The sequence below is a fragment of the Emys orbicularis genome, chromosome 2 (genome assembly GCF_028017835.1).
Source record: "Emys orbicularis isolate rEmyOrb1 chromosome 2, rEmyOrb1.hap1, whole genome shotgun sequence".
In the NCBI taxonomy this organism is placed as follows: domain Eukaryota; kingdom Metazoa; phylum Chordata; order Testudines; family Emydidae; genus Emys; species Emys orbicularis.
In genome coordinates, this window is record NC_088684.1 from 65,105,558 (window position 1) to 65,132,150 (window position 26,593).

A 26,593-nucleotide genomic window follows, 5' to 3' on the forward strand; every position below is an offset into this window, starting at 1 on the left:
CACTATCTGGGTCTTCCCCTTCCCTTGCACAGACCCCTTATTTTTAACAGATGTCCAGTTGCTGCTTTGTCTTGGAACTTCATCGTAGTCCCATGAGTCAGAGTGACACTGGCCCTTTAAGAAGGAGCAAGCAGGACCAGTGCACCTGTGCCTCGTCAGCTGATCCCAATTAGATTTAAAAGAGGCAAGTGGGCCTAGAAAGGGAGAGAGATGGAGTGAGTCAGACTAGGCAGCTGCAGGAAGCAGCAGCAGGACTGCCAGAGTGTTACGAACTGGGATGTAAGCGGTCAGACGTAGTGGTTGGATCCAGAGCCAGGAGTCCAGGCAGGACTGGGGCAGGGCAGAAGAGGAAAGTTTGTAACTGAGGCAGAATCAGGACTGTGAACAAAATAGGCATAGGAGCGATTGCAGCTGAGGACATAAAGCTTTGAGCAGCCGGAGATTAGCTGTTGCTGTTGTACTTGAGAACAGACGTGCTGACTTCCTTGGCCAATCAGGCAGAGTCAATCAGGCAGCCCTGCTGCGGCCCAGCTGTGCTCATAGTCTGCCTGGAGAGTGTGCAGGTGCAGAGGCAAGTCCTCATTCCTGACACAGAGTACCCTGGGAAAGAAGGCAGTGAGAGCCTGATAGGTAATGTGGGGGAAACCCCTGGGATGAGCTGAAAAACTGTGGGGGGTGTGTGTGTGTGTGTGTTTACATTTGGGACAATAAAACTACCTAAAAGAGACTGAATGTGGCATTTGTTTTGGGGGGGGCATTGGCCTGGGGAGAAGGCCTGCCTCATTATACCATGGTTTTAGACCCAGGGTTCCCAGTTCTGACCTGGCTCCTTTACCAAATTGTTCAGGTTCCCCAGCTCTCAGCCTGTGGGGCTGAGAAATGGCATCAGGACATCCCTTCTAACCAGGAAACCTGTGGCCATCCTCCCATCTTTAATTGCACACCCCTGGGCTTATTTCCTTGGCTACTCCATATTTGCCTATTCTTGTAGGCTCTAACTTCTTATAATTAGAGTCCATCCACCCAAAGCTAAAACTTTTAGCAGGGCCCATTCCCCCCAAAGCCAAAACAGCCTGCTCCCTGGGATATCACTTTTTGTGTCTCCCCAATCCTTAATTCAGACTTCACAATAGCGCAGGCCCCAGTAGTTTGTGGCATAGTGTCTTTGACAGCCCCTCTCTCCCTGGCCAGCCTTGCAATCTTGGTTCATATAGGGGCAAAGCCATCCTATGTGCCCCACTTCTTAAGAGTCAAAACATACCATTGGTCGAGCACTGTGATGCCTTCTCTTTCGGTGTCCACAATAACTGACTTTCACATCATGGTGCCTCCTCAACAGGCCTTTCCTACTGATTGGACATTCCCAAAAACTGGAGCTGGCATTCCCAAAGCTCTGGCTGCACCTCCATATCCTCTTCAGCATATTCATAAATGATCTCAAAAATGGGGTGAACAGTGAAGTGGCAAAATTTGCAGACAATATAAAATTACTCTAGACAGTTAACTACAAAACTTGACCACAAAGTTACAAAGAGATCTCACAAAACTGGGTGACTGGGAGACAAAATTGCAGGTGACAATCAGTGTTAATAAGTGCAAAGTAATGCACATTGGAAAACATAATCCCAACTATCCAGACAAAATGATGGGGTTTAAATTAGCTGTTTCCACTCAAGAAAGGGATATCTCCCTGAAAACATCTCCTCAGTGTGTAGCAGCAGTCAAAAAAAACTAAGAGAATGTGAGAAGCCATTAGGAAAGATATAGATAATAAGATAGAAAAATATCACAAGGCCACTTTCAATCCACTGTACATCTATACCTTGAATACCGCATACAGTTCTGGTTGCCTCATCTCAAAAAGGATATATTAGAATTGGAAAAGGTGCAGAGAAGGACAACACAAATGATTAGGGTATGCAAGAGCTTCCATATGAGGAGAGACTAAAAACATGGGGACTGTTCAGCTTAGAGAAGAGGAGACTAAAGGGGGATGTGATAGAGATCTATAAAATCATGAATGGTGTGGAGAAAGTAAATAATGAAGTGTATTTACCCCTTCACATAACACAAGAATCAGAGGTTGCCAATAAAATTAATAGGCGGCAGATATAAACCAAACAAAAGGAAGTATTTCTTCATATAACACACAGTCAATGTGTGAAACTCATTGCTAGGAGATGTTGTGAAGGCCAAAAGGATAACTGGGTTCAAAAAATAATTAGATAAGTTAATGGAGGATAGCTCCATCAATGGCTGTTAGTCTGGATGGTTAGGGATGCAGCCCCATGCTCCAGGTGTCCTTAAACCTCCAATTGCCAGAAGCTGGGAGTGGACAACGGGATGGATCACTTGAAATTGCCCTGTTCTGTTCATTCCCTCTGAAATATCTGGCACCAGCCACTATTAGAGAAGGTACTGGGCTGGCTGGACCATTAGTCTGACTCAGTATGGCCGTTCTTATGTTCTGATGGTTATCATCTCCCAGCTGAGAAAGATCTCTGCACTGTTACTTGGTCATCCCTCCTTAATGGGAGGGTGTTTCAGAATCCCCCTTCTCATACCAGTTGTCTCAGCATGTGCCTGCCCTGTAGCGGCGCGTCCTGGCCTAGTGTGGCATTGCAGGCACTCCCTGCCTAAGTTTCCCTTCTTTCAGGGCCCCTTAACAACTCCATACCCCAAAAGGGTGTAAGACAAAATTTCCCTACTGAAGTTCTACTTTATTAAATACAAATAAACTTGAAATAAAGTCTTTCCCCTTGGGCTCAGGGGTTGCACAGCCCTCCTCCTTCGGGCTTGTGGTTCTCAGTCCTGGCCTCTCTGGCCTGCAATCTCCACCACTGGGCTCAGGGTTTGTACAGCTCTACTCCCTGGGGCCTGTGTTTCTCTGGGAGCTCCTTTCCCTTCAAAGAGCCTCTCTGAGCACCTCCCTGCAACTGAGCCCTGATGGCCTTTTATGAGGCTCAGGTGCTCCTTATTCAATTAACCATTAATTAGCTTATCATGACTCGCCTGGGCCAGTATTCCTCTTAAAGGGGCCAGCAACCCTGTGATGTGGTTTAATGGTTCTCATTTTTGTCCTCCACCTTTGTATTTTATTAACGTTTAAAGCATCTCCCTTCCTCTTGCACTGGTCTTAGTGACCATTCTCTGGGATGTTTTGGCTTCACTTCAGGTGTCATTCTGAATCCCGCTTAGTTTGCTTTTAAAGATGCATAGTTCATATAATTCTAATTAACATTAATTTTATTCTATCAGTTACAAATAATGAACATATTAATATATTGCCCCTTGTAAAAATACTGCAGTATCTTCCTTCAAGGCACCCAACACTGCAGTAACACTATGCTAAGCCTTTGTGTTTATGACCATTACTAGAAGACTAGAATGTATTATTATGGAAGTCAATATGGAAATCTATTTCTGGACTTAACGAAGGATGTATAATCATTTCCTGTGAGTGAAGCCAAAACTCATTAAGAGGCCTGGGATGATGAGCAAAGGGGATATACTGAAAAATACCATTATTGGTCAGTAATTGTTCCCTATGATGAGCATCGGCATATAAATGTACAATAACCAGTTTCAGCAGAAACCCCGAAGAACACTTTATGCTGCAGAGAAAATCACACATGGAATTGCCGCTGCTAAAGATTTATTATAGTCATTAAATTCAACAGCTTTATTAGTTTCTAAAATACCTAAGCATTTATTGTCTGATTATATCTCTAGATAATTTAATTATAGTACATTTCTGACTGTTACACTAGTATAATTTAGAAAGATCTTTAATTATTGCAGTTCAAGTGCTTTTAAATAGTCCTACCATAGTTGCTGTCAAATGCACATTTGTTTTGCAATCTTCTAATCTTTCCTTTATAGAAACCTATAGAATTAGCTGATCATTTAGGCCACCTGTAACTCACCAAGTGAATATTTAGCCCACCAAACCACAGGGCTATGACAGGAGTTTTCCATCATCATCAAATACCCATTCTTCTGCTACCCATTGGGAGGCAGAGCAATTTCAACAGCTAATTTGTATAATGATGCAGACATAGGTTGAGGGAGAAGAAAAACAATATTTCCTGAGCAAGTTTTGAATTTCAAATAGAGAGTAGTTAGCTAGTTTAGATACAATACACAGTGGTTACTCTTGCTATTCTTTCAGTTTAGCCTTTGTATCTTTGAAACTAGGACTGTAGTGTTCAGTATTAGTACAATAGTAAAATTAGGCTTAGTACAATATTCAGTTACAAAACCAAATGGGAAGCTTTTAAGGATGACTGCTGTAAATATCTTTTTATAATTTCTTTCTTTCTCGAGAAAGTTAAAAGTGCCTATCCACAGATCAATAGCAGGAGGACATTCCAGCGACCCAGGTCCTTCCAGAAAATGTCTTGCAAGTCACAAACTGGATCTAGCATCGGTGCCTCCACTGATCACAACTGTGGCAGTGTATCACAGGAAGAGACTTATAAAACCACAAGGAGCAGCCTATATCTCACTGTAGGCAGACCTGATGATTAAAAACACAATGAATACTTTCAAACACCAATAGAAAATCCAGCACTAGCAGCCCCACAAAATCTAACAAATAACTAAAGGAACTGTCCAAAGGTAAATAAATTAAGTGTCATGTGTACACCTTTCCTATACAATACCACACTAGCAGCATTTTCCTCCTCAATTACTCTCTTAAAATAATGAGCCAGTCAGTGTACCGTGAAGGTAAATAGATCAGGAGAAACACCGCAAAGGCAAGAATCCCTCATGGGGAATGCTTTTGTACATGGAAGGGCTGCTTTCTCTTTTATTCTCTGGCCCTGCCAACTGTAGCAACACAACTTCCCCTTTATCAGAATGGGATAGTCACACCAAATGTTTCTTGTGCCTCTCTTCATGTGCCATGGAGGTCCCTCCAACTCCTCTCTCCTGTGTGTTTAACTTATTGCACTCATCTGGCATCCTCATTCATGTTTCTCATTTAGTGCAGGAAAAGCACCTTTCATGCGTTTTCAAGCATGTGGATCTGCTAAAAGTCCTTCAGGACACACAGACTAAGGCCTGGTCTACACTATGGGGGGGGGAGGGAGGAATTGATCTAAGTTACGCAACTTCAGCTACATGAATAACGTAGCTGAAGTCAATGTACTTAAATCGACTTACCGTGGTGTCTTCACTGTGGTGAGTCGACTGCTGCCGCTCCCCCATTGACTCCGCCTGTGCCTCTCGCCGAGCTGGAGTACAGGAGTCGATGGGAGAGCGCTCGGGGATCGATTTATTGTGTCTAGACTAGACGCGATACATCGACCCCCGCTGGATCGATCGCTGCCCACCGATCCGGCGGGTAGTGTAGACATACCCTTAAGCTTTATTTGTTACTCAGTGACCTTAAAAGATCAAGATGACCACTAGGTTACTTGTGGTGGAGTTTCTGTTCAACAGACAGATAAGCCTCCCCCCATATAGGATCTGAGAACGTTTCGCTTGAGCAATATCAGCAACTTGTGTAGAGTGGTCTGAATACATGTTTAAACAGCAGTCAGTCAAAGCACAGTAGCAGGGTCCAAGTGGACGATTAGTGCATGGCGTGCTGTAGATCACTGTAAATGTAAATCATTGTCGATTTACATTCCAGCTTGCTGTGCGTGGTTTATTTAGACATGCCCTAGGGACAGGGAGTATTACCTCTATACAGCATTAGTCAGACTATTATTGTGTCCAGTTCTAGTATCCACTCTTCAAAAAGGATGTGGACAAATTGGACAGAGTTCAGAAAAGCGCTTCAGTAATGACTCAAGGTCTGGAAAACTTGGCATTCAGTGAGAGATGAAAGAAGCTCAATTTAGTTAGTTTATCCAAGAGAAAGTTAAGGTGGCTTGGTCACGTGACAGGTAATTACAAAGGAAGAACTTACCGATGTCTCTTCAATCTAGCAAAAAAAAAAGTATAATGAGGTCCAATGGCTGGAAGCTGAAGCTAAACAAATTCAGTTTAAAAATAAGGTGCACATTTTTAACAGTGAGGGTAAATAACCATTAGAACAACTTGCCTAGGGATGTGGTGGATTCTTCCTGGGTAATCAGAAGTTATGGGCCTGATGTAGAAATTAAGTATCAGAGGGGTAGCCGTGTTAGTCTGGATCTGTAAAAGCAGCAAAGAGTCCTGCGGCACCTTGTAGACTAACAGACGTACTGGAGCATGGGCTTTCGTGGGTGAATAGAAATCAGTGATTGAAACTCTTTGACCTGTGTTATGTAGAAGATCAGACTAGATCAGGAGTCGGCAACCTCTGGCATGCGGCTCGCCAGGGTAAGCACCCTGGCGGGCCTGGCCAGTTTGTTTACCTGCCGCGTCGGGGTTCGGCCAATCGCGGCTCCCACTGGCCACAGTTCGCCATCCCGGGCCAATGGGGGCTATGAGAAGCGGCGCAAGCGAGGGATGTGCTGGCCGCGGCTTCCCACCGCCCCCATTGGCCTGGGACGGCGAACCACGGCCAGTGGGAGCCACGATCGGCCAAACCTGCCGACGCGGCAGGTAAACAAACTGGCCCGGCCCGCCAGAGTGCTTACCCTGGCGAGCCGCGTGCCAGAGGTTGCCGACCCCTGGACTAGATAATCATAATGACCTATTCTGTCCTTCAGATCTGTGAATCTATGAAAGCTTAACTTGTTTGGAACTGGTGAGGTATCTTTCAGTAGAACTGTGCTTCAGTATTCGGTTTAGGTGCACAGTTGCCATTTGTTCATAATAGAATAATGTTTTTGTTCAAGAATGAGGAAGAGGAAAGACCAGTAATTTGTTTTGCTATTATCTTTCTCTTCCTCTTGCTTCTTCCTTTCCTTTTTTCCCTTCCCTATTTTAGAGGTATGGTATTGGCTTTGGTAGGTTAGTATGTTATGGTGCCTTTAGCTGATGTTCATTACTTAAAAGAGGGTCTTGCCTGCATATTTATACCTGCCCCTGGAAATTTCCACCACATGTGTCTGATGAAGTGGGTATTCACCTACGAAAGCTTATGCTCCAATACGTCTGTTAGTCTATAAGGTGCCACAGGACTCTTTGTCGCTTTTTACAGATCCAGACTTACACGGCTACCCCTCTGATACTTAAAAGAGGTTGAGGTTTGTAAATAAAGTTGTCGGGTATTACCTTTGATTTCTACGCTTCTCTTAAATTTGACTTGAAAGCCAGCAAGGATCACTGACCTATTCTTATAAAACTTATTCATTTTATCTGTGTCCATGAACTTTGTTTATATTTGACTGTTATATTTTTATCATAGTATTTTCAGGCAGTCTTTGGAATGAACTAAGGAATAAGCTACAGCAGGATATGCATTGTTTGCCATTAATTGCATTCCACAGGTTTGAGGAATGAAGCCAAAGGTAGATTGTCTTTTATCCCTGAGTAGTCCGACAATAGCACAGCAATGCTCCCCTCACAGTGTGATTATACCAGGGGTAGGCAACCTATGGCACGCGTGCCAAAGGCGGCATGCAAGCTGATTTTCAGTGGCACTCACACTGCCCAGGTCCTGGCCACCGGTCTGGGGGCTCTACGTTTTAATTTAATTTTAAACGAAGCTTCTTAAACATTTTAAAAACCTTATTTACTTTACATAGTTTAGTTATATATTACAGACTTCTAGAAAGAGACCTTCTAAAAACATTCAAATGTATTACTGGCACGCGAAACCTTAAATTAGAGTGAATAAACGAAGACTCGGCACACCACTTCTGAAAGGTTGCCGACCCCTGGATTATACAATGGAACTGAGCTGTTAAGGGGAAATAAAACATTTAAAATGATTGTCTAGTCTGTATTCTGACTAGGCGTATGATATAATTTCACAGGCCATTCATCAGAAATCTCCCTGCTACTAACTTACATTAGTCTGTCAAAATGTTCACATTTATAATAATAATAAAAAGCACAGTGTTGTGAATTGCATCTTCCAAGTTGATCTCATTGTTTATTGTGTAGGTAGTTAACAGTTTCAGTTTAACTTGAAAACTTTAATGAAACCAGCTACCAGGAATGGTCATTGTGGTTGTTTTCTCTGTTCTGTACAACCATTCATTTTTTAGTTTGTTTTTTTGTTTTGTTTTTTTCCCTTTTTCTTCTGTGAATACACCCAAGCAAACAAAAACAACAACAACTAAACTTTTACAAGTAAAATAGTGATGCTCTGTCCAAAATCACATAATTGGGACAGTAAAAGCCTCTTGAAAGGACAACAGCTAAAGATCTCCTCTCTTTTGGGCACAAGGGAGGGGAAGGTAGACTGGACCAGCTAAACAGTCCTTGGCTCTTGGCTGCATGTGTGAGCACAGGCCCTGCCCTCACTGGTGCAATGAGGCAATCCGGGTGGATAGCTACCTCCTTGCCTTGGTGGCCCATTGGCAGATCTGAAGTGTGTGGTAGAAACTGATTGGCTCTCCCTATCTTTCAGAGGTCATAAAGGGGTCCTCCTGGGCTTGATACTTATTTGGTGTCCAGAAGCTCTCCCTCCCTCCTTTATCTGGTTTATCTGATGCACGTTATCACTGGGTTTCCAGTTATGCTGTGAGCAGAGCTAGTCATCTCTTGGCTCAAGGAAAGGTTTTTTCCTTCACTGGAGAACCAGCAAAGTGGAGTACGGATTTTGTTTGCCTTCCTCACAGCAGTTGGGAGGCCTGATGTGGGGGTTAGGTCTTATTGTTTGCATATTACTCACAAATTTTGGTTGTACCTGTTTTTTTCCCCATGGCTAGTGGGGTCAGTTCATGTCATGTGGGATGGCAGGGGGGAGTTAATGGAGCAGTGAAGGGGAGGCCTCAGGGTGGTAGTTGTTGGGGGTTGCCCTGTCGGGACAGATCGGAACCCGCATTTGACTGCTAGTGCTAGGTAGTTTGAGACTAGTTCTTTTATTTTGGATTTGGTTTATAAAGCTACAGCCTCTACTTCTGTCCATGTTTGTTGTTGTTGGCATGGAAGCAGTGAGACACAGACACCAGTGAGACACATGGCTAAATAAAGAGGCCACAACATTATCCAAAACTTCCCTAACTGGGAAAACTACCCCAGACTGTCAGATAGGCTTGTTCCAGTGTGGTTCTCAATGGGCACAAATGGTCTGATTGTTTTATAATCCAGAGGGTGGGTATGAAGGCCATGCCCCCTCTCCACCCTGAGGCCTGCCAACGTATCCTGAGCGGAAGTCAGACCCCCAACCAGCTCCTCTCCTCCACACCAGATATAGGGGAGATGAGGGGAGGGGACCTACAAGCTTTATGAGATATAGAGGCATAGCCCTTCCCTATGCCTTGTGTTCAGGACCAATGTCCAAACAGATTCCGGGTGTACAGAAAACTCATAAGACCATTTCTAATCCACCAACTGCTTTGGAACCCACCAAAGTTGTGACCATCGTAATTTAAACCCCCAAGACCAGACTTCCAGGATGCCAGATGGAAGGTGAAAAAACCCACACAGTTGTTTTCCAGTTTCCAATATGGGGAAAAAATCCTTTCCAGACCCCAAAACTGGAGCTTGGCCTACTCCCCAGCTTCACCAGGGATCTAGGAACTAGGCTAAGGGTGGGGCAGAAACAAGGAGCCCACAAACTCTACCAACCCCCCAATACCCTACCACTAGCAAATAAGAACCAATTGCCCAGCCCCCAACACCACCCCAACCACCTAATGGCAGCAGCAGTAGGCAGGACAAGGCCCAGATTCTGGGCTCTAGATGCAGCATGTGACATCCCCTTCCCCTCCCCTTCCAATCACTATATTATGAACATAACGAAGGAAGGGGGAAGAAGCATCCCCCCTATATTGTATGAAAAATCAGGGGGGAGGAGATGGGAGAGGGGGCACGTGCTCCCAATTGAGATCTCTTCGTCATGGCCCTAAAAGGTATCTGAACTACTCCTGGTCTATCAAAGCCACACCCTGGCCAGCCAAGTGAGCATTGTGCACATCTGTGTCAGAGTAAAACTACAGTATTGCAAAATTCTGTGCCCAAAATTTAAAAGGAGAAGAACAGTGGGAAAATATTTCTATAACATATGAACATATGCAAAATAAAATACTTTCAAGTCAGTTAAAATTAACTGTAACTATTCTCGGATAGTTGTTAATGATGTTCTTCTGATGTCCTCTCTTGGGAGCAAAAATTTATACGGGCACTTTTAAGTCAAGGGCTAAAATAATGTATGCCATAAGAACAAAATATACCTCTTCTCCTGATCCTGCTATATTGTGATTCTGGTATCTCACCCTTTAATTTAACTTTTTAAAAAATGTGATCAGTAAAAAGTGCCTATATTATAAATAGTTGATGAATCTTGTGCATAAGAGGCCCATTAAAAGTAACTTGCAATCTATTAAAACCCAAACCATACAATGTTTCTTCACATAAAAATAAGATATGCATTATTCATCAACATTAATTACAACTTATTTTGTCTTATTTTGATCAATAAAAATAAAGCCTTCCTCTAGGTGATACACTGCTCTATAATTAGAGCTCTACCAAATTCACGGCTGTGAAAAATGCATCATGGACCGTGAAATCTGATCTCTCCTGTGAAATCTGGCTGTTGTGGGGGAGGGGCAGGGCTGGGGGCTCCCTAGCCGTGGGCTGGGCTCCAGCTACTAGTCCCGGCCTGGGCTGGGGAGGGACGGGACTTCCTTTTCCCCTGAAGGGGCTGTTCCCGGAGCAGGGTCAGACCCACCTTCAGGAAGCTCCATGGCTGCTGGCTGGGATAGCCCCCGACCTGGGATTGAGAGGTTGCAGCCCCAGATGTCAGCCCCCGATCCGGGCAGGAGGCTGTCAGGAAAACCTGGACGAATGGGAAGCCACCCACCCCATATCCTGCAACTGTCATGTCTCTCTGCTGCTGCTGGCAGGGGAGCTGGCTTTAGAGCTTGGCCCCCGGCCAGCAGCGGCTGCTCTCTGGCCGCCCAGCTCTGAAGGCAGCTCTGCTGCCAGCAGCAGTGCAGAAGTAAAGGTAGCAATACCACAACCCCCCTACAATAACCTTGCGACCTCCACCCACGACTTCCTTTTGGATCATGACCCCCACCGTTACAACACTGTGAAATTTCAGCTGTAAACATCTGAAACCACGAAATTGACTATTTTAAAAATCTTCTGATCGTGAAATTGGTAGGGCCCAACCCATTGTTTGACAATGGAAATTGTTTTGTGAGAGGTGTTTATATGTCACCAACTCATTTTCTAGTAGTTGTATGCCACTGAGTAACAAACCTGTTCCTATATCCAGGATTGTAATTGAACACACCTCATACTGTTCTTGCAAGGCCAAAGCGTGATATATAAATGCATAATTATTATTTTAGTACCTGGGCAGAGATGAAATGTAAATCTCCTAAGTGGTCATATCACTCTGCATTGGTTTAGGGCGTTGTTTTTTTTTCTTCAAAAACCAGCTTACAGAGAAGCTAACTAATGTCTAATTTAACAGATGTGACCTCATCTGTTAAAGGATTATTACACTAGAAGGAAGTTATGTATAATTTATTAAAATACCCCTTCAGGGAGACTACAGGCTACATTTAATATACTGGAATACGTGATGGTTGCATTGAAAGCTCCCAGATGAATCCTACAGCATCTCAGTAAAACGGGCAGATGAAAATGATTGCCCTTTATGTAATGTTTACTGTGTCGTATTAGTTAGTGCCTCACAGCTGAATAATATTTGTTAACAGTTCATTTTCAGCTTTGCATATTGGCCTCCTGCTGGTATAGAGTTGATGTTTAATTTTAAGGGGGATCAAAATGATATTATTTTGTTGAAACAGAGGAAAGGTTCTTCCAACCCTCATCTAAACCAGATGCCAGGGAAAAGGAAGGCTTACTTCTCTGAGAAAGAGACTCAGTATATCATATCTATCCAATTTACAGTGCTGAGGCTTTTTCTCACTATCTCTTCTGTGCCATTGTTTGTTATATGCCTGATGTCTCCCTCCCTTCTCATATCTATGTGAACAGCACTGTCCTCAAATCAATGGGATATTCTCCCTGTGTGGGGCAGTCTGGCCCCTTTCCCCCAAGGAAACTAACCATTCCCATCCTCAACAGATGTGAGAAGGATGAGACACAAAATAGTTCCTGTATATGTTAACACTAAACCCTAGCCATGAGACCATGTAACTTTCCTTCGTTTCTTATGATAGTCGGTTTCTTTGCAGTTAGCTAGTCTTTCAATTAAATCCTGATTCATGCTGTAAGAACTGAGAATTAAATTCTGGAAAGTGACAAATGTATAAAGTTTTTCTATATACAGAGTTCCGGTGTCCAGAATTTTGTTAATGTTGGCTGAATAAAAAAAAAACTCTCTAAAAAAGTACAATAGTATTTAAAATCAAGTCCTATATTTGGAATCAAAAAGCAAATAATAAAATCTAATGGGTTTTCTCACCAAAAGAACTCTGTCATGAAAGTACTGAGCTCAAGACACATTTTTTGGTTGTTCATGAGCCATAAATCTTTCTGGTTAGCAGGTTTAATCCTGAAGATAAAGAGAGGGAGGATGATCCATTTGGAATCAGGAGACCTGATTTCTGTTGGTGGCTCACCCACTGACTTGCTGAATTGGGCAATTCACTTGATCTTTGTGGCTCTTCTTTCTCTGCAATCCTTTGAGTGTTTAGATCGTAAGCTCTTTATGGCATGAACTGTCTCTTACCATATGTATTACAGTATCTAACACAATGGTTTTATCTCAGTTGGGGTCTTGAGATGCTAGCATAAGGCGAAAAGTGGAGAAAGCCTTTGAAAATTCTGTCCTGTAAAACACACAGGAATTCTGTGCATTCAAGCATTCCCAACTGTTTTGGGAGCAATCATGACTATATGGATAATGAGACAATCCAAAGATACATTAGATAGGTGGGAAGGAGGAGAAGGATATAAACTTTCTTGCTTCAGGGCCTATATTAATCACTAGCTGGTGGGCAGATTTCTTATGGCCACGTTTTTCGTAATTGTTCATTACTAGGTTTCTGGCACCATCTCTATAGCATATGGTGCTGGTCATTGCTGGAGGCAGGATACTGGACTGGATGGTCCACCAATCTGATAGGGAATAACAATTACATTTGTTCTGTTGGGTTCAAAATATATGAATGTTTTGATCAAGACTTTATCATAGCTAAAACACTACTTTACTTTATATTTGTATGAAAATACAATAAACCCATTCCTCTCCTCTCATAGATGAATACAAAAGAGAGACATAGCAAAACAGAATATCAGCTTAGGCCACAAAGTAAAATGAAGATCTATTAAATCTTCCATGGGGAAATGAACAAAAGAAATGTAATTAATTCTGTGTTGTGTGTTAATTGTTCTGTGTTAAAGAGCATTGCACTTTTCACTCAAAATATCCCCATATTCACTAGCATAGTTCATATTGCATTATGCATTTGGATAGTGCAATTTGAGAGTGGCTGTTTCTATATTATGTAAAACACTCATAGGATCAATTTGATTCTATCATCATTGCCTTCCTGAAGTACTTTCTTCTGTACTCATCTACAAATGCTGACTTTCAAAGGATGAGATACAAAGAGACAATAAAATGGTTAGGAAAGCAAAAACAATCCGTTAATGAGGTGAGATTCTTTTCAATTTTATTCTCAATCCTGTTTGTTAGTAAATACTAAGTAGGAGCAAAATCTTTTAAGATTTTGTATAGCTTTCCCCCTTCTTACAAAGCAGTTTTTGAAATCCAGTTAGTCACTGTGTTGTATCAGGGATCAATAGGGATAAAATGATGATGATAACACATTTGTGCTTCTCTAGTATTTTTCATCTAAGTATACCAAAGCGCTTCCTGTACTGAAAGTTTCACAGCAGCCCTGTAAGAAGGGTAAGGGATACTTTACACAACACTTAAATATCACCACCTCTGAAATGAAATTTGGCATTTGTTTAACAGTTCACCGCAATGCTACACATTATAAAGAAAATATAAAAGAATACTCTCTCCATTTGAAACTTCAGGAGAAACTGAGGTCTGGAAACTATAATTACTAGAATTAAAATTTGGCTGAGACACAGTATTATACAAAAAGTGCCAAAGAATCTTTGACCACAAGTGGTCAGGACTAGAAGTGGGCAAAACATTTTTGGTTAATGGTGTATTCACCAAAAAATGCAGATTTGGTCGACCCAAACTATTCACAAATTTGTTTTGAGTTCACTAAATGGTTACAACTGAACTAAAAACATCAACATGTTTCAGAAATGTATAAATGGAATGTTTTGTTTCAACCCAATTTTAAAATGTTCATTTTGATTTTGGTTATTTTGACAAAAGCAAAACAGCTGGAAGGAGGCAGCTGCCTCCCTAGCCCTTAGCCCAATCATTGGGAACCTTGCTGAGGATGTGGGAGGATTGGGATCAGGTTCCTCCTCTGCCTAATGTGAGAAAAGATTGGAATATGGGTGTCTCACACTGCAGGAAAGTGCCTTAACCACTGGACTATGGGATATTCTGATGTGGATCTTTCTCAATCTGTCCTCTTGAAGCTGATCCACTTTTTATAAATAATAAAACTGTCATTGGAGCAGAGAGAGAGAGAGAGCGATCAGACTCTGCGCTCTCCTTGCAAGTGCTGCCTGGGAATAGAGAGTCAGACCAGAAGCTGAGAGGCCTGCATAGCGGGAGGAGGAGACTCGGGAACAAAAGGGAGCCCCAGGGGAATGCCCTGTAGTCACATACAAGGGGCAGAGAGCTGGGAAAGACCCAGGAGGGTCTTGAGAGTTTTGTTAAGCCCTGGGTGGATGGACATTGTTTGTTTTATTGTTTCATTTGAGCTTCTGAACTCTAGTAAGGGACTCTGAGGGTAAGCCCAAGAGCCCTCCAGTCTGAGGGACAGTTGACACAAACAAAGATCCTGGAGTCATGTAAGATAGTGGAGCCCAAACCTTTTGGGTTATAGTATTGAACTTCATTTTATCATTTGAGGTGTCCATTTTAATAAATTACTGAATGTCATGGGTGTTTATTAGCCTACGGGTACGTCTACACTACCCGCCAGATTGGCGGGTAGTGAGCGATCTATCAGGGATTAATTTATCATGTCTAGTGTAGACGCGATAAATCGATCCCCGATCGCTCTGCCGTCGACTCCGGAACTCCACCACGGCGAGAGGCGGAAGCAGAGTTGACGGGGGAGCAGCGGCCGTCGATCCCGCGCCGCGAGGAGGCGAAGTAAGTGATTCTAAGTTGATCTAAGATGCGTCAACTTCAGTTACGCTATTCTCATAGCTGAAGTTGCATATCTTAGATCGATTTCTCCCACACACACACCCAGTGTAGACCAGGCCTAAGATAATGTTGGAGAGAAATTCCTGAGGACCTCTGAGAAGGGAAAACAGAGGCTGAGGGGCCAGCAGGGCCACTCCTTGCCAGGAGGAGGTGCTCTGACATGGCAACAGCGTGACATTTAACAGTAGTATTAAAAATAGTGTTGCTGTTCTGAACTCCTACACAGAAGTATAATATTTCTCTTTCCTCTCATTTTATTAATGGCTTTTTGTCCCGAGAGAAACAAAGAAATAATTAAATCTAATTTAAATAAAAAACATGCAGATAATTATAATTTAAATAAAAGCATGGACAACTGGTAGTTTTTTGTGTCAGGGAAGATATTTGTGTTAAATGAAATGTAAGAGCAAAGATTGTTTTTACGTAATCCATAATAAACTTGGAGAAAAGCAGTTATCTGCTGCTGTATCCTGTACACATCAGTAATTTTGTGTGTGCTCACATTTAATACGACCAAATAGAAGATTTTTTAGGAACAAAGAAAATAAGATAGATGACTGTCCTGGAAAGCTGTGAGTCTGAAAAAGATTCATCGTCATGGTGGATAACTAATTAAACATGAGCTCACAGTGTGATGCTGTGGTTAAGATGACTAATGCTATTCCATATAAAGAGGGCATCATTAGGAGTAGGGAGGCAGTATTACCTCCTTATACAGAATTAATGAGACCATTAATGGAATAAATACTGCATCCAATCCTGATGTGCACACTTCAAAAAGGATGTTTTAAAAGGTTCAGAAAAGAGCTACAGTAAATGATCAAATTATGGAAAACATGTTAACTGTGAGAGAGTAAAGAAACTCAATTTAATAACATAAGAACATGAAGTTGCATTCCTGATCATCATGGCTAATAATCATCGATGGCTCTATCCTCCATGGATTTATCTAATTCTTTTTTTTAATTCAGTTATACTTTTTGGCCTTCACAACATCACTTGACAATGAGTTCCACAGGTTGACTGTGTATTGTGTGAAGAAGTACTTCCTTATGTGAGTTTTAAATCTGCTGCCTATTAATTTCATTGGGTGTCCCTTGTGTTATATGAAGGGATACAAAAACACTTCCCTATTCATTTTCCTCACACCATTCATGATTTTACAGACCTCTATCATATCCCTGTAAATCGTCTCTTTTCTAAGCTAAACAGTCCCAGTCTTTTTAGTTTCTCCTCATGTGGAAGCTGTTCCATACACCAATCATTTTGTTATCCTTCTTTGCACTTTTTCCAATTCTAATATACATTCTGAATGGGACAATCAGAACAGCATGCAGTATTCAAGGTGTGGGCATATCATGCCTCTCTCTGACTCCATTATGATATTTTCTATCTTATTATCTATACCTTTCCTAAGGTTTTCTAATATCGTTAGTTTTTTTGATTGCCACTGCACATTGAGCAGATGTTTTCAGAGAACTATCCATGATGACTCCAAGATCTTTCTTGAGTGGTAACAGCTAATTTAGATGTCATCTGTTTATATGCATAGTTGGGATTATTTTTCCAATGTGCATTACTTTGCACTTATCAACATTGAATTTCATCCGCCATTTTGTCTCCCAGTCACCCAATTTTGTGAGATCCCTTTGTAACTCTTTGCAATAAGCTTTGGACTTAACTATTTTGAGTAATTTTGTATTGTCTGCAAACTTTGCCACCTCACTGTTCACTCCTTTTTTCAGATAATTTATGAATATTTAGTTTAATAATGAATAGCTTAAGAGGTAACTTAATCATAGAGAGAAAATTTCTGATAGTAGAGAATTCTTTAACCTAACAGACAAATGCATAATAAGATCCCATAGCTAAAAGTTGAAGCTAGATAAATTCAAACTTGATGGAAGTCTCTAACAGTGAGGGTAATTCACTATTGGAAAAACTTACCAAGGGTTGAGGTGGATTCTGTATCACAAGAAATCTTTAAATCACGATTGGATTCAAATCCCAGTGAAATATAATTTCAGTATGGGAAAATGTTTTTTTTTTTTTTTTTAGTATATTTTATTTCCAGTGTGTATTTCTTGTTGCACTATTTATTTAGACTGTTTCCAGTCATAAAAGATGTTTGTAAAGGCAAACTGGATAATTTTATTCCCAAAAGTACATTTAAGTGAACAGTTATTCAATTTAAGTGCATAAATGCTGACTTTCATATGTAAATATAGTTTTTTGTAGGCATAATGAATGCTTGCCTATTTTTTCCCCGGTGTATTCTAAACCTACCTTATCGTGCTGTGGTTAAAGGAAACTTCCAAACATATACTTGTGAAGTTCAGGGAATTCATAGTAGGTTTTTGTTTTTTCTTAAACTTTTCTAGCTAAGAAGAAACCAAAACTCTTAAACAAGTTTGATAAGACCATTAAAGCTGAACTGAATGCTGCAGAAAAGCTACGTAAAAAGGTAGGTTTGAATTCTGTTTCTCCTGGTGCTGTAAACCATGGCTACAAACTAACAGGCATAAAAATAACAGGGATAATGAATTTTATATTTGTTTCTGTTTTTCTCTAACCAAGCATTCAGCACACATTTGTGATTGTACTTCAATGTTCATTTTAGCTTGGTAATTCACCTTTTGTCCTTCCAGATCATAATGTGTGTTCCTTCATGTCTGTCATGGGCACTCGCTGTGTTTTATAAAAATTTACCTCTTAACCACTTACTGAATTTTGTATTTTTTTTTAATGTTCCCATCTTTGTCTCTAGGTGCATATACAAAATATTTATTTTAAAAAATTATCAGGCCCTGGTCAACAGATATACAGACATCCTATATCCACCTGTAAAAATAAATATACTCCTCTATCACTTCTTCAGGCAGAAACCTGAGTGAATAGACTAGTTTTACAAATTGTCCTGAACATCAATCAATTCTGGCTCTGTCTTACTAATGGGTACACAAAGCTCCAACCCCTCTACTCACATGTTCAAATTGAATCACTGCTAGCAAAAGCACACTCGCTGACCACTAGCTGACTTCAGCGGTCTTTAAAGTGATTAGGGAGATAGCAAATTCTTCAAATAAATAGGATGATATAAGGACTGATAATACTACAACTTGTTAATATAAATGCATAACAAATCAAAAGAGATATAAATACATGCACAAGATGGAAATACCGTATGAATAACAAAATTCAGTGTTCATTATTTGTAAAACTTGGGGAAAAAACAAACCCAAACCAATCAACCAAACCAAACCCCCACCCCACCCCACCCCCGGTCCCACAAAACAAACCCTGAACCCATAGAGGTCATGCAGTGCATCAATTGTTAAAGTGACTAAGTAAATATATACTGTAAGTGAGAACATAAGCTATGAGTATTGGGGTCTAATATATACTAACCTGCAAAAGTATGCAATAGTTTTCATGTGTGACCAGACAGCTTTATTTCCCCCCTCCCAAGCATTGCTTATTAGACCGTGTCATTTTTTCCATTAATGCAATAGTAAAGAGCTCACTAAGCCAGTCTGTGTAGGAGGGAGGAATTGCAGATTTCCATTTTCTGAGATAACTCTTTTGGCCACTACTGCAATCCATTTCTTAATGTTAACTGGTAATACCAATCCAGCACCCCTAAAATACACAAGCTTGGAGAATGAAAAATAGCAACACTTAAAAGTTTCTGAGAGAGCACTGAATATGGTGTTGCAGAACACATACATTTTTGATAGGTATAGAGGATGTGTTAAAGGTTGGCATGGGGCTGTTTGCATCTCCAACATTCACTGTGTGGTGCCAATCTAGCCTTAAATAAACATTCTGGAGTCCCGTAATACCTGTTTAATATCTTGTTCTGGAAGAATCACAAGGATAAAGAACTTGAAATATCTTTTATGTTAAGCCAAATATCTTCCTGGGTTTCTGTTGTGACAGTAATGCTAAGTCCGTCCCCCCGTCCCCGTCCCCCCGTTTTTCTCTGAGAGTAAGATTGAGAGGTAATAGCCACCTATAAGTAATTCCTACAAAGTGGTTTTTGTTTCCAGATTTCTTAACATGTTCCTAGAGGTGAGAGTTGAAACAGACCAATTGTCTCCCATCCTTGCATGAATCCTTGGCATAGCTGCTGAAAGAAGGAACTGTGAGGCTACGGTAGCTGATATTGCATATGTAATCGAAGGAGGCCAGTCTATTATCTTGTATTATATCTTTAATTATTGTTAATCTTTTTTCTATCCAAATTGTCTTAAGCGTAGAGCTGGCTTTGATCCTGAGACATAAGCTATTCTGTAGTGCTACAAGAAGAGAATTAGTAAGATCAGACACTGTAATCAACATGTTGCAGGAGGCCCCATGGAGATGCAAAGGTTGGATTTTTCCTTAAGTGTGTGGGTAGTCTCTTAAGGTATATAAAAGAAGAGAGGGAACCAAATGGCATAGCTATGCTTTTTTCAATCTCAAACCAGGCCAGTGTGTATACAGAGTTACTGGAGGGGAACCACCTTCCAAGAGGACGCATTTGGAATGGTAGATAATATAGATACAAATCTGTCCAGTTGCCCAGGATTTTTAAGCGAGTGGCAAGCAAGTTATCTTATATAAATTGCATGATAAGCCTATTTATTCAAGCAAAGGAGAGATCTTGAAAGGCAATAAACTAATGATATAAGTCTTTCTTGCGCAGATATTCATTTTGGCTATTTCTATTCCTCCACAGTAAGGACAGAGGGAGGAGACACCACCTCTCTATGTCCTTGGAAATTTCTTTTAATACATAGTCCATATTTATAGAAACAACTTTGGGAAGATTAGGATAAATATTAACACCCACTTCATCCACTTCACCCTCATCCAAGCCCCTAGCTCAGCCCGCATCTGGAAAAGCAAAAACACTGTACCATATGGGGCTGAAGAAAGAGAAAACGAGCTGTGTGCCATCCACATAATAATGATACTGTAGCTCAACTGCCTTGCTGTCTCCTCCAGCCGCTGTATGTAGTGTATACATTTACATTTAGCTATATTAAAACACACATTGTTTGCTTGGACCCATCTTACCAACACATTGAGATCATCTGTCCTTTTCATTATTTGTGTCATCTCTGAACTTTATAAGTGATGATTTTATGTTTTGTTCCAGATCATTAATAAAAGTGACAAATAGCACAGAGCCATGAACCAATCCCTGTGGTACCCCACTAAAAACACACTTGTTGGATGATGATTCTCCATTTACAATTACATTTGAAACCTATCATTAGCCAACTCTTAATCCATTTAATATATGCCATGTTACTTTTTATCTTTCTAGTTTTTTAATCAAAATGTCATGTGGTACCAACTCAAATGCCTTACAGGAGTTTAAGTATATTATAACAACACAATTACCTTTATCAATCAAACTTGTAATCTCATCAAAAATGTTGATTGGCATTAATTATATTAACCTCCTTTAATTCTTTATTAATAGAGTTCCATATCATCCATTATCTTGCCCAGGATGGATGTCAGATAGGATGACCCAATAATTATAGGCCTGTTTACCCTTTTTGAATATTGGCACAACATTAGCTTTCTTCCAGTCTTCTGGAACTTCCCTGATATTCCAAGACTTGTTGAAAGTCAACATTAATGGTCTAGTGAGCTCCTCAGGCAGTTCTTTAAAATTCTTGGATGCAAGTTATCTATACCTGCTGATTTAAAAATGGCTAACTTTAATAGTTGCTGTTTAACAACCTCTTGCAATACTAGTGGAATAGAAAGTGTTATCATATGATATTGCTACATTACTACAGATCATGTGATAACTTCTGTTTTTTCCCCAGTTACAGAACAGAAATATTTATTTAACACTTCTTTCTCTTCTGTATTATTATTGATTGTACTATTTCCATCTAGTAATGGGCCAATACCATTGTTAAGATTCTTTTTGTTACTAATATACTTTAAAAACTTCTCCTTATTGTCCTTAACTCTGCTGGCCATAGATTTTTCCTTTAGTCCCTTTGCTTTCCTTATCACTTTTCTACACTTCCTGGCTTCTGATTTATGTTCATTACTTTCAATTTCCCCTTTTTCCATTGGTTTACACACACACAGAGAGAGAGAGAGAGAGAGAGCTGCCTTCACTTCCCCTCTAAACCATGCCATTTTTTTTTTTTAACCAATATGATCTTTTTTCTCAAATGTGGGATTGTGGCTTTTGGGGTATCTAGTAAATGTTCTTAAACAATTCCCAGTTTTTCAATTTTTTCTGATTAAATTCTTCCTCACAGCTGATTTGGCTCATAATGGTTTTCAGCTTTATGAAATTGACCCTTTTAAAGCACCAATATATATCACTGGTCTGGACTTTATTCTGTTTGCACATTATAAACATGGTCAAGTCATTATCACTTGTACCCAAGTTACCATTAATTTTTAGTTCTGTGATCGGTTCCTCTTACAGGGTCTAATACAGAATTTCCCTGTGTTGGCTGCAACACTTTTTGAGTTAGGAAACTATAATATTTAGAAATTCCAGGAATATTTTAGTACTGTCAGCATGAGACTTCCAGCATATGTCACTCAAATCGAAGTGCCCCATGATCACTCAGCTTCTCTCCCCCTCCCCTCACCCCCCAAGAAGGAGAGAAATTGGAATACTCAAGTACAATCCTGTCCATCTGTGCCAGGGCCAAAGTTGAGTCAACCACATCAAAGGCTGCTGATATAAAAGAATCGGCCTGGACGTCTGATTGCTGTCCATTTTTGGGAAGAAGTTTCCAACCAGCAAAACTTCTGTGGACTCCGTCCCATACTCAGATTCAGTGTAGAGAAAATAATTGAATCTGAAGACTCCAAATGATCCCAAAGTTCCATTGTCATTGTCTTCTCAATTAACTTATGTAAAAATGCAGGTTAGGGACAGGGCAACAGTTAGCAAGATCCTCAGCATCAGAAGATGGATTCACGAGTACCAGCCTAATGGCTGCTCCTTTGGGGGAAGCTGCCACCTTGCCTTCTGTGAAGAGTTAAGGGTTAGTATATCACACTAAATCAGAGGTGGGCAAACTACGGCCGGGCCATATCTGGCCCGCGGGACCCTCCTGCCCAGCCCCTGAGCACCTGGCCCGGGAGGCTAGCCCCCGGCCTCTCCCCTGCTGTTCCCCCTCCCCTGCAGCCTCAGCTCACTGTGTCGCCGGTGCAATACTCTGGGTGGCAGGGCTCTGAGCTCTTGCCGGGCAGCGCAGCAGCAAAGCCGCGGCCTGACCCGGTGCTCTGTGCTGCGCGGTGGCGTGGCTGGCTCCAGTCGGGTGGCACGGCTGCCTGTCCTGGTGCTCTGGGCGGCACGGCTGTAGCACCGCCAGCCACCAGTGCTCCAGGCAGCACAGTAAGGAGGTAGGGAGAAGGGGGGTTGGATAGGGGGCAGGGGAGTTCGGCATGGTGGTTAGGGGGCGGGGTGGTCAGAGGGTGGGGAGCAGGTGGGTTGAATTGTGGCAGGGGCTCTGGGGGGGCAGGAAGGAGATGGGGAGGGGGTTGGATGGGGCGGCGGGGAGCAGTCAGGGGCGGGGTTCTGAGGGCGGTCAGGGAGAAGGGGTGGTTGGATGGGGCAGGGGTCCCGGGGGGGCAGTCAGGAATGAGAGGAGGGGTTGGATGGGGCGGTGGGGTGCAGTCAGGGGCGGAGGGTCTGGGGGCGGTCAGGGGACAGGGAATGGGGGGGGGTTGGATGGGGCAGGAGTCTCGGGGGGGCCATCAGGGGGCGAGAAGCAGTGGGGGTCAGATAGGGAGCGGGGCCAGGCCACACCTGGCTGTTTGGGGAGGCACAGCCTCCCCTAACCAGCCCTCCATACAATTTCAGAAACCCGATGTGGCCCTCAGGCCAAAAAGTTTGCCCACCCCTGCACTAAATAATCAACAGACTTGTTTACTGGACGTATGGTATATACATTCCTTATTTATGTCTGAAACCACTTTAGTTGGATCCATCATCTCTCTGGGTATACCAATGAAATATGTTCATTCCCTAACAGGAGCAGAAGTGAGCCATCACTTCAAATGAGAGACGGTGATGTTCAGCTCATAACACAGCAGTAATCCTCACTCCTGTAATCGCTATCCTTAAAACTAGACTGGATCAAAGTTGTCATGTCAGTCATTATATATAGTCAACCCAGAGGGGCTATTGTCCATGTGGTCATTGAAGTCATCCATTGCAAAAAAGCCGAGGTTACTATAACATCTGGGCAAGGCAAAACTTTGGTCAACTCTGCTCTGCTGAGGTGAAAATTCTAGCTACAGTCAGCTATTTCTTGTACTGCATTTTAAATTCCTTGATTAAATGCTTCTGACCAAATTTACTTTTTAAGGTCTAATGTGATTCACCGTAGTGTCTAGTGGTTTACAGTACAATTTTAATCCATCTAAGGGTTTTTTTAGCCATTGTAAGACAAAACAAAACAATTGGTTTTAACCAAGAGCAGCTAATTCTATTGACCTATATGAATTCATAAAAATGCATTTCTTTGGAATAAGCAGGCAATCTGGTCAGATAGTGTGAAAGAGAAAAACCTATTAATTAACCATATGAAATATTTTTCTGCTTTGTTTTATAGCGTCGGGGGTACTAATCATATTACACCATTTATCACTCAGGGTTCTGTAAGTGTTTTGCTACAAGATACAGAAAATATTTAGTATAAATATCTTCCTTTCAGGGAAAAGTTGAAGAAGCTGTGAAGGCCTTTGAAGTATTAGTGAGCAAATATCCACAGAGTCCACGAGCAAGATATGGGAAAGCACAGGTACCAGTGAAACTGTTGTAAATGTAAAAATAATATTCAGAGGTTATCTAATAATAGAGTCCTGTGTACAAAACAGACTGTTTCTGTATTCTATACAGTGATCCCAGTTTTTAAGTTAAACCCCCCCACTTGTCTATTTCAAGCATCCTCCTCCTGAAAATAAAGACACTGGAAAACAAGCTCTGACTTCATAATAATTTAGTTCCTTGATACAATAACTCCAAAAAAGAAATAATCATTTTATTTTCATAAAGCATGGGGGAATCACAGGAATAGGTGTAATAAAAATCTATTTGAACTCATATTAATCAAGATGAGCCAAGTGAAACCATCACAGTAAAAGAAAGTTGTGCTGTGCTACAATTAATGAGGCATTTGAACTGGAGTCACTATCAGTTTTCACTTGGTACGTAACAGTTATGCTAAAACCAAAGCCCCAACTACCAAAAAACCTAGTGCATAGACACGTGTACAATGGACCAAATTCTCTGATCATGTAAATGGATGAAATTCCACTGAAGGCAATGGATCTACACCCTTTTACACCAGCAGAACATTTGGCCCCATTTGTGCGATTGTGCTTCAGTTAAGAACAGATTTCTTTATTAAACAAGCTTTTCATATTTCCCTTCTTTATGAATTAACCCCTTCCACAGAGCTGTAAATTAATGCTTGCAAATGTTTTAAACAGTAACTCCTCATAGTATAATAGAATGCCGTAAATGTGTGTGGCACTATTCTTAGGCGGCCTCACGGAGCTTAACGGTCAGAACAGAACAAAACTCCATAACACTAAATAAAGCATTAACAAAATGCCACACTGAAATAGTAGTTCTCTTGCTGCTAAAGCAGTCTGCTGGCCAGCAGGAGGAGGGTTTAACTGGTATCAAATGTCTATGAAAGCATTACAGAAGAATTAAAATTGAAGCCAACAGCAGCCTGCATTTCAGTGGGGACTTTGGATGAAACTGGTACAAGTGTGAGGGAATGGTGATTTTAATACTTATCCCCATTGCACTTAGATTGAAGCTGCAGTTATAAAAAAGAGAGAGAGTTTTTTTGAGAGATCAGCTTTGGCACATCTTCAATCAAAGTGGTGTGTGTGTGTGTGTGTGTGTGTGTGTGTGTGTGTGTGTGTGTGTGTGTGTGTGTGTGTGTGTGTGTGTGTGTGTGAGAAGTACTGGGCCAAATTTTGTCTGCAGCTAAAGACATTTTGTTACCCCACTGAGTTGTCCAGGTGTAAATGGGGAAAGAAGTCTAACGGCTCAGGAGGCAGAGCGTAGTTAAATCCCATTTCTGCTATTTAGTATTCTGGGGCTAGCCAGAGGCTGCTCCAGTGTACTCTAGTGTAGACCTACTCCCTATAAGCTGTTCCACTGGCAGAGGATTGGCCAGAGTGCTTTCTCCTGTTCCTGGCATGGGCCTCTCCTCACCCCCAAAGCACCCCTTAAACTGGGAGCAGGTGGTATGAAGCCAGCTATGCTGACTTTTTGACATCCAAGATTTCCTTCAAAATGTTGGGAACTTCAGTTGCACTTTTAAGGCAGTTTTAATGTTACTTTGGACCACTTTGGTGTAGCAGTATGATTCTGAAAGGGGCTGACGATCAGGACCTAATGTCATAATTAGCACTCTTTTCTCAGACATGCATAAGTAACTACTTATAGGTGCATCTCTGCTTTTGGCAGCCTTGTATTCTACGTATGGAATTTGTAATCAGGGGCTCGGTGGCATTAACTTTCTACTTCTGCATGCTCACCTTTAAGTAATTGATGGAACTCCTATTGATTTCAGTGGAGAATGGGGGCCTTGGGAAAAAAGCAGTTGGACAATCATGGTGTGCGCTGAAGTACGGTCATTCCCAAGACTGCCATTACATAATTTTATTTGTAAGACACTGTTACTTTTCAAGGAGGCCAGGATTTCACCCTAAGAGTGTCCTCCTGCATTATGAAGGCACCATTGACTTCATACAATACATACGAACTGGCCAGATTCTGCCTCTAATAGATAGGTGGGGCTTGGTTTTTTTCTTATTATTCTGAAAACTGTAAAGGAGTGGATGTTCCTTTCCCCAAATTTCTGCAACAGCAGTTATAATTATGGTATTATCCCCAAAGTACAAGCAATTTCTAGGTTGATTTCTTGGCGTGGCTGAGACCATATCAGAATTGCTATATTGTAGTGATAATATCTTACATAGATGTAGTGCCTTTCATCCTCAGAGATCTCAGAGCTCTTTCCAAATGACATGTGATGTGATATGTATCAATGAGATTTGATAGATGATGGCATACGATGGCAGCTGTTCCTTCCTGCTATATATTTTTTCCTTAAACATCCTTCCCTATCCTGCATCCCAGAAAATAAGCCAGTTTCTTAGAGGGTATTCCATCAAGAAAAAAGGAATTATTCCTAACTATTGATTTCTGAGTTTGTCTCTGGGACAAACCGATCAAATGTTTGGCTGATGTGACCATATTGCATGGTATTTTCCCCTTTCAGTTTCAGA

General features: G+C 41.4%; 1 protein-coding gene across 1 annotated transcript in view; it reads left to right on the forward strand.

Moving 5' to 3' along the window:
* Positions 1–26,593, forward strand: part of ASPH (aspartate beta-hydroxylase) — a 210,016-nt gene that overhangs the window by 125,117 nt on the left and 58,306 nt on the right. Inside the window, exons 18-19 of the mRNA XM_065400175.1 lie at positions 17,677–17,759; positions 23,995–24,081. Coding sequence (XP_065256247.1) covers positions 17,677–17,759; positions 23,995–24,081 — 170 coding nt within the window. The remainder of the gene's footprint in view (positions 1–17,676; positions 17,760–23,994; positions 24,082–26,593) is intronic.